Genomic DNA, 9,781 nt, shown 5'->3' on the forward strand with positions numbered 1-9,781 from the left:
ATGGCGAATGTAAATATTTGGGATAGCATTAATGGTTACCTTTTTCTTTGTTTTAAAATAAATAAAAATATTTATGTTACAAACACTGTTTTTATTAACCTTTATCCAGTGGAACGATGGCTGCCCATATTTAGTTTCTCATCGCACCTGGCCAGTGCGTGCCAAACTTTTTTACTTTACCACACTGGTTAGCGGGATATGTTCCACGGCACACCTAATAAAAATGCCTTAACCCTTACCACTCATTTGTCGGGTGCCAGCCGACATCACTATTTGTACGCTAACTCAGTTGTCAGGTGGCAGCCGACAAGATAAGACATGCGCGCGCGGTGTATCCTGGAGAATGTTTTAAAAAGTACCATACTATGCAAAAATATAAGTAGTCTATAATGTTTTCTGTAAACTGTTTTTTATTTGAAAAATAAATTATAAGGAATGAATTTTTAACGATTTTTTTTGTAACTGCCTATCAATAAATTAATATTTTGCCATTATTTAAATTAGAGTTGGCTGACAAAAACTAATGGAGTGGTAAGGGTTAGAATAGTAAAAGTACTCTAATTAATATGAATAAAGGCATCAATAGCACAGGTAATATTTATTTATTTTATTATCAATATATATGGGAGTGAGAAAGATGCAATTGATTTTCAGAAAGAATTCTGTCATAACTAATCAAAATGTATTTGATGCATGACATGCCAGACACCTCGTTACTAAATAAAGTCGAACCACCCAACTCTAGCCTCGTATCGGTACTGTAAATATACAAAGGTGACTAATATTTATTTGAATATGTACATTTGAATTTATTAAAAATTGAAGAAATTTAAAATGAGCAGTTTTGAGGCTTCTTCTTAAGGAAGTTGAGTGAAAAATTTTATGGGAAATACATATTCATGTAGATCAACAAAACTGATTCTGAATATACAAGTTGTTTTACATGTAATCTGTAGAAATAATCAATTTGTAGTGGTACGCCACTACTTGATTGGAACGGCATTCTAGAAGTTTCGGTTTTTTCCAAACAAGCTTCTTGGATGTTCTTTTATTTTTTAATTTTGGTTTGGCAATATCTACATAGCAACCAAAATGTTCGAGAAGTTTCTTCACCTTATAAAAGCGACAGCATGAAGGATCTCGTCAGTCAGTCAGTCATCAATCCGCCGTCAGTTTACAAGGATCAACGAGTGATAATCCGGGCACCTTATTTGCGCGAAGGACAATATTCCCGGCTTCGCCCGTACTCATCATGGACTCCATCGGGACATCATCCTAGCGCCTTGGTCACCGTCCCTGGCCAGCGCTACAACGGATTACAGCGCCCTGGTTCCAGCGCCTCTGACCAGCGCTTCATCCACGCACCATGACCACCACGAGGACAGCCAACATCCTCACTGGTCTACGCAGCTCCCGCTCAACCGCCTACAAGGTCCACCGCACCTTCGGCCTTCCCGTCAGCACTGGAGTACTGATTGTCAAGATCGCCAGTGCCTGACAGTCAACGAGTCCGGTCACCAGCGCCCGGCGTCGACTCACTGACCCGCGCTTGACCAGCCATCACAGCCAGCATCCGGAGAATACAACATCAGTCCTATGTCAACTCACATCACGGCAAACTGACTCACCAATAAAACACTGTGACCTTCACGACACGTCTTTCATTTCGTGCCTCCTCACCAGATCCCCAAAAATTGTTATTTAAAAACAATTAAAACCGTGAGACAACTCAAAAGCCCTGTGATTGGTCGGCGGATTCTGACAGCACTTAAGCCGCTACCCCACGGATTGGCCGGCTGCATACATTAAGAAATCCGACAATTTTGTGTCAAGTTGGGTTAGGGTTACTACTGCGGTTTACAAATTATTTCAAAAGAATTCTTTTTTTTTTTAAATCTTGCTAAATATTTAAATTGGGTTTCTTTGTTTTCGTAACGACCCGAGAGGGATTGACCTTACTGTTAACCGACAAAACCAGAATATGTATGAATGCAAACTTATTTTAACTATCAAATCGACATTATTTTGTAAAAAAAATAGTGGTATTTAAAATAGAAAGTGAACATTAAAAATAAAAAAATTGTCCGGAATTGCTTATTACGAAGAAAATTGAGAATATTTGTTTTCGAAAGGCAATGAGATTCACAAATCCAACATTTTATAATAATAACTCGTGATTTTTCACGGGTCTGCGCTAGTCTTATGAAAAAAATTATACATGTGAAATTCAGAAGAAGTCACTAAAAAATTTATGTGTCGTGACATCTATGGTAAGAAGTTATAAATCATTGTCTTAGGACCGGTTGTTTCGGAGAATCTGAACAATTCATCAAATTTTAACGTTCATTTTCGGGTTCTGTGAAAGACTTATTCAAGTTCTGTTTTTATATCATTGTAGGCTAGTTGCTTGACAAAACTGAAATAAAAACAGAACTTGAAAAAATCTTTCACAGAACTTGAAAATGAACGTTGAAATTTGATGAACTGTTCAGATTCTCCGAAACAACCCGTCCTTAGTCTATTTTAGGTCATATAGTATTGGTCTTGAACTTTCTCCTTCCAAAAGCAAAGTTGTCATTTTCCCCCGTCGCTGAAATGAGCCGTCGCTCCTGGATAATCAGGTGAGATTCGACGATGAAGTCATTCCTCTCAAGTTTCTGGCGATGTTTTTGGACTAGAAGCTTACTTGTAACTCTCATGTAAATCATGTTGTTACAAAATGTGAGAGCAACATCAATCCCCTAAGATTTTATTTTTGGAATAACTTAATGAGTAAAACCTCAAATTATAATATTTAATTCTTGAAGACAATATTAGCGATTCCTAAACGATAATTTGAAATAGAAAAAGATAAGGTCACATCTAGGTCGTGAACCCAGAACCCTTGCCTTGCCGGGGCACTTGTGATCGTATCTTTTTCTGATTTTTCTGTTCGCCTTAGATTTCTAGCCGGAGTGTGGTTGGGATCCCACCCAGCATCTTTAAAACTTCTATACGATGCCTCATCCTATCTCGATTACGGATCTTGTCTATTTGATCCAATGTCCACTTCAAATTCGCATAAATTAGATAAAATCCAGTAACATCTGTTTGCTTTATCTTAGGAGCCATGAAATCAACTCAATGAAAGTAGAATGCTGCGAACCTCACTTACATATAAGAAGGTGATGCCTAGCAGAAAAACATGTTTTCAAAATATGCTCAATAACATCCCATCCCTTGATTCATAAACTTGAATCCTTTTTTTTTTTTTTTTTTTTTATTTTTTTTTTTATTAAATATCAAAAATAATATACAAAAATCAAAAAGTCCCAATAAACTACTTTAAAGTAGTTTGTCATTGGGTGCTTTTAACTTAAACAGATTATATCAAATGTATACATTCATATCATGAGAGGTGTAATACAATAAAAATAAAAACAAAAAACAATTAAAGCGTATGCAGTTAGAAATAGTTTGTATTAGAGTCTAGTACAAACTATTTCTTTCAGCTAGCCAATTTTTCAACAAAAAATTTCTTTTTATATTTGTACATTTTTTGATTTCTGCAGGTAACATATTTAAACAATTTGGTATCATGTAGTCTAGCGTTCTTTTTCCATATTTGTTTACATGCTTTGGTACGATTAGTCCTTCATTTAATGTAAATCGAGTATTGTAAGTGTGTTCCAGTCTATTTATGTACATAGGGCTATTTATGTGCTGAAAAATTATTTTATACCACATAATTGCTCTTACCGAGAGGATTTTCAGATTTTGATAAAGGTGTGGAACATTATGCCTTTGTTCATATAAACTTTTATGAGCTAATAATTTAACAAGAGAATTTTGAACTGCTTGAACATGATTTATATTTGTTTTAGAGGAAAATCCCCAAGCTGTAATTCCATACCTTATGATAGATTCAGCTAGTGATAAATAAATTATTCGAAGTGTGCATATTGGAACATAAAATTTTAATTTATATAATCTACTAATAATAGATCTCAGTCGTTCACAGACTTTATTTATCTGTAAATCCCATTTGAAAAAACAATCAATAATAACACCTAAATAAACATATTTTTTAACCAGTTCAATATTTTCACATGTACACAACGCAGGGATACCAACATGTAGGCAATCTGAATTGTGTGTTTTAATTTCGGGTATAATAGTATTTACCTTGGCATTTGGTGATCTAATGTGTATCAATTTAGTATGAGGATAATTCAAATCCCTTTTGGAAAAATCATTCCCCTCCTCTTTTCTATGATTGCTACAACTCTTTCCTGGATTTATCTACAAACACCTATCTCAATGAATCTCTTCCCTTATACTCATATCAGTCATGTCCCTATGAAAGCCTTACTTTCTATCCGGAAGTCCGTCAGTTTAAAAACATTAAAAACTCAGCTCAATCAAATAATGCAGAATTTAACAATATTATTGAAAACAACTGGCCAATTTATACTAAAAAAACTTTCACAGATGATTCCAAACTCAGTCAGGACTCCCATTGCGGAGCCAGTGTCTATGAGGCTCACATAAAATTGTGTTTCCCACACAAACTTCCCAAAGAATGCTCCATTTTCTCTGCTGAAAGCATAGTTATCATAGAAGCTCTTCAACTCGTAAAATCATTTAATATTAAAAACGTACTCATCCTTTCAGACTCGCTTAGCTCACTACAAAAAATAAGCGCACCCCTATTCATTTCCAGTAGCGACTCTCTAATCTCCTTGATGAGGGTCCTCCCGCATTCCATGGCTCATGCGTCAGCGGTCCTGGCCTGGATTCCGAGACACCTCAGTATTACTGGAAACGACATGGCTGATTGTTTTGCTAAGGAAGCCACTGCCCAGTTCTGTTACAATGTTCTGTTCTGTAAAATGCTACCAATTTAGGAAAAAATTGTTCTTAAATAACGAAAAACGCCCACTATTATTGTACACAGGTTCCTATTTTTATAATTACTTATTTTTTGTGTTTATTTTATATTTATGTTATGTTTGTGTTGTGTTTATGGTGTATAAATAATCATATTTATATTTACATACACCCATTTGCTGTATTTGGTTATAAGTTTGTCTATTTCAAAGATCCTGCAACTGATTTTGGAAAAATCTGTTTTGTTAAATAATGAAAAACGCCCAATATTATTGTACACAGTTTCCTATTTTGATAATTTTGTAAGTACCTACTGTTACCAGCTCTGTAAAGTAAGTTTTGTTTATGTTAGGTTTACTTATGTTACATTTATGTTGTATAATCATCTGTATATTTATATACTCTCATTTGCTGATTTAAAAAAAATGTAAATTGTGTATTGCCAAGAGCCAAAATAAATAATAATAATAATAAAAAAGTATATTTTAGGTGCGTTTCTTTAATAATTATTTCAGCTAACACTGACCAGAATGCGATTATTTCGTTAACCAATACAGAGATGTCACCCTACTTCAAAAACGCATAATAAGGAACTCAAGTGAAAAATATTATGGCTTTATAAAAATATACAATTTTTTCAAAGGTATTGATTAAAAAATCGACTGCAGTTCCTTATTTAATTTCTATCTATATTGATAATCTAATAAAAGTTTTGAAACGGGAACCACCCACTTAAGCCTGCGTATAAACAGGTCAAATTAAAATAAAACAGGCACCACGAATTATGGAAAAGAAGCAACCGCAAGCGGCGTTTCGCGACGTAATTCGTGGTTCGATTCGCGAAAATGTTGTCCTGTTTATACGCACCCTTGGGTAAGTTTTTCGAATAATTAGTTCGGCTGGCACTCCCAGGCACTCCCGACCATTTCCCAACTAAGCAGATTATTTAGTTGGCTAATTTAATCGCCATTGCAAAAATTTTAAGCAATTTGTAGTAGTTTTTACATTTCTTTAAAAAATATTTTCCCCTTTTTGTAAATATTCCACAAATAATCGGTTTTGAAAATAAACCGATTCTCGGAGAAATGACACGTTCCGTTTCGGTGACATCAAAGGAACTGGTTCCATGTAACCAGTACAGGAATATCGACCATCTCTACCCGAAACAAAACTTCACTTGACACCAGATGGACACCAGTGAGTGATTTATTTATGCTTTACACTGTTGTCAGTCTTTATTGTATAAATATATAGGTCCTTACTAATAAACGTGTTTTAATTTTTTCAAGTTTGTGTAAACGCGTCGCAGGAAACACGCAGTGGTTTATTTATGAAACCCGCCTTTAGACGAATTATAGGGTACACGTCACGACGAATACAATATCAAAATATTTTTAGGCTTATACATTATAGATTATAATTTCACGTTAAGCACGGTCTCTAGCGACATTACTACTACAAATATTGAACCAAATATTTCTGCAAACATGAAACATAATGGGCAAGGCCACAATTTTTTTTATTTTTCGCGGTTGATGGAAATCAAAAAATGCTGAGGCCCCCACCAACGATTTGTTTTTGTCCGATGTTTTAAAAACATTTGGTGGCTGGAGACTTGACTTAACATATGTAAGCTATACGATGTAATACGCACGGAGCGATAAGAAAAGGAATGGTGGGGTTCCTAGCGGCAAAAGAGGGGGTTAGATAAATTGCAAATATCGCTCTGGTAGCAGATCAAGACATCAGTGTCGGCACAGGGGGTTGGGTCTTAGCTTGCAGTAGTTTGAACTCGCGACGCATTTTTCCACACGGATACTGGCCCGTTAAGCTGATGTATTTTAAACTTCAATTCAATTTGTGGAAAGGCGTCACAGGAAACCAGCCTTTATTTGGTCCAATTAGATTCACCCCAGACTTACAATATACTTGAAATAGGCCAAGCCACGAGAATATAGCGTGGTAATTCACAGGCATCAATGAGTGCATTATCTGATACGAACATTATTTCAATTTTCATGTTATGTGGGTAAATCTGTCAAAATGTTGCCATTATTTGCCTTTGAGTGGTAGGCTAGCTTTAGACTTGTAAGTTTTTTCGTAAATTTACGACTTCTAGCCAATGGGCATATTGGATTTTCAAAATGCAATATGCCCATTGGCTAGAAGTCGTAAATTTACGAAAAAACTTGCAAGTCTAAAGCTAGCCGTAGTTTTATTTTATTTTGTTGATTCGGGTGGGTTCGAAACATTTCGATTCTTAGCTACTTATTTACCGATTCAATTTCGAGTGCTATTATATTTATGGCTATTATTTCGAGTATGTCCATCACTGCTTGGCGGCAATATTTTTACAAGTTCATTCATGTCCATGTCTAGTGTTGGTTTATTTATGATTTATCTCATGTCAAATTTATTTGTTGTTGAGTGGTTTATTTATGTTGTTGTTGTTTGACTTCGAACATCGAAACTTATTTATGATCGAAACTATCCAGCTACGGACATAATAAACAAATAAATATAAGCCTTGCAGCTAATGCGGAGCAGCTATTATTGGTGAACCGACAGGCATTGTAAAACGAGTGTTTAAAATGGATTCGGAAGATGAAAGTGAAGCATATTTAACCGGAGGAACTAACGGATGTGTTCTCTTGATAGATGTTTCTCCTCCTATGTGGAAAGAAGTCGACGATGAAAGGCCCATCGACATCCTATTCAGTGCATGCACTAACCTCATTAAAAAGATGATGATAAACTCTCCGAAGCAATTGATCGGTATTTCACTATTTGGAACAGTGGGAGACGACAATAAAGGTATTAAGAATGTGATAGAATTACTTCCCTTAAAGGAACCATCTGTGGAAGACGTAGGGTGTTTGAAGAACTATGTCAGATATGCAGACGAAATCACCAGGAAATGGGGAGTTACTGAAAACTTCAATTTAGCCGATGCACTCTGGCAAGCTAGCCGCATGTTCTCCGGGTGTCGCAAGAAGATGAGCGACCAGACCATCACTGTGCTAAGCGCCCTGCAGCCACCAGACCCCACTTCCCACAAACCCATCTTGAAGAAAGCCTCCGACATCCGCGAATTGAACATCACTATTAATATTGTCAATGTGTCTCCTAATTCTATCTCTGCCGACAGCTTTTTCATGGAATTAGGAAAAGTAATTAGCGATCAGCCTAACATGGTCTGGGAGCCTCCGGAACCAGTGCTGGATGCGAGTGACATCTTGACTATAATCTGGACTAATAACCACAGTAAAAAAGCCTCTGCTATCCTGAAGATGTATTTGGGCCCCGATGTGGTGCTGGGAGTGGGAATGTATTCCCTGAGCACCGAGCAAAAGCCTCCTAAGAAACTAAAGCTTCACATAGACAACAATGAAGTTGTAGTGGCTTCCAGTTCGTGGAAGGCTATTCCCAGAGATGAACAGCAAAATGGGGAAGGCGATGATAATGAAGATTCTTGTAAAACTCCCAAAACAAATCATCAATCAGTTCCCATCCTTAAAGCTGACTTAAAGTACGTTGTGGAATTTGGAGAAAGAAGTGTTATTTTCACAAGTGAAGAGCGAGATGAATTGAATAACTTTGCAGGTCCTTCCTGCATTAAAGTGCTAGGATTTAAATCCTCTTCCATTTTGAATATGTCAGAGTGGTATTTGAAACCATGCTCCTTTATATTCCCGAATGATTCATTAGTGGAAGGATCATCGCAACTGTTCCTCGCTCTGCGTGATCGCTGCTTGGCCCTTGACCGAGTGGCCATTTGCCTTTTAATAAGTCGCCGCTTTTCCTTGGCGAGGTTCGTAGCTCTGGTGCCGCAGAAGAGAGTGGTGAAAGGAAACTGCCAGGAGCAACCTGACGGGTTTCACGTCGTGTACTTACCGTACTCTGATGACTTTAAAGAGCTACCACTGGAAGTTGGTAGTGAAGTTACCGTGGAACAGATAACATGTATGGAAAATATCTTAAACAAACTGAAGTTTCAGTTTAACGGGGATATGTTCGAGAACCCCAAACTTCAAACAATGTATAGGGCCATTGAAGCCTTAGCTCTTGAAGAAGTTAATCGTGAAGAAATAGATGATGCAACTCTTCCTGATCACGACGTACAGAATAACAGGTTAGGATCTTTGCAAGAAGACTTCCAGTCTCTGTTTGGTTCTATGAATATATCTGCAGTCAAAAGGTCTCAGAATAGCAGCAAATCCAACAAGAGGGTGGCTGCGGGGGGAGTTGAAGATGGGGAGATGATGGACACGGCGATGGTAGTAGCTCGTATTAACAACACTATTGTTGATAGGTATACGGTGGCTCAGTTAAAACTGATATTGAAAAACTACAATGTACCAAACCTTCCAGCTCTTTCAGGCATGAAGAAAGACCAGCTAGTTAGGACGGTTTATGAAAATAGTAGTATTATTTTAGCAAACGCTGCAAATACTAAATAAGACAAATAGGATTGACAATTCAGTCACAAATCTTGATAATGGACAATATACACAATAAGTATGTGCTTCTGTTACACCAAAAATGTTATTAATTATGTACTTTTCTTCCATATGATGTTAGTATCTAAAACGATGTAAACCTTTTGTTTTTTGCACCTGCATTCTTAGTTGATGTAAATATAATTTGGGATATTTTTTTTATGTGAAAGAATATGGAGGGTATTTCTATTCTCTAGTTCAGTTGTCTGAAATTTTAAAAATGGTGTGGGCTGTAAAAATTTACAAAACCATTACAAGATATTAATTAGTTTTGTTGTTATTTACGTTTGTTCCAACTTGTCACCTTATTTTAGCAGTAGGGCTAGTTTACAAGTCGCCTTATGAACAATACATAACTTACATCACGCTCAGGATAATAGATCTATTGGATAAAATCTCTTGATTGTAAAATG

General features: G+C 36.4%; 1 protein-coding gene across 1 annotated transcript; it reads left to right on the top strand.

The window, feature by feature from the left end:
- Positions 1 to 7,135: 7,135 nt before the first annotated feature.
- Positions 7,136 to 9,781, top strand: LOC149418454 (DNA repair protein Ku70-like). Its single transcript, XM_089638502.1, has one exon. The coding sequence runs from the start codon at positions 7,461 to 7,463 to the stop codon at positions 9,327 to 9,329; it is 1,869 nt and encodes a 622-aa protein (XP_089494628.1). The 5' UTR covers positions 7,136 to 7,460; the 3' UTR covers positions 9,330 to 9,781.

The sequence above is a fragment of the Hesperophylax consimilis genome, chromosome 13 (genome assembly GCF_061612785.1).
Source record: "Hesperophylax consimilis isolate HC1 chromosome 13, BYU_Hcon_1.0, whole genome shotgun sequence".
Taxonomy (NCBI): domain Eukaryota; kingdom Metazoa; phylum Arthropoda; class Insecta; order Trichoptera; family Limnephilidae; genus Hesperophylax; species Hesperophylax consimilis.

What these genes read in the sequence shown, in the direction of transcription:
- LOC149418454 (XM_089638502.1), top strand. Translation starts at nt 7,461, where the DNA reads ATGGATTCGGAAGATGAAAGTGAAGCATATTTAACCGGAGGAACTAAC.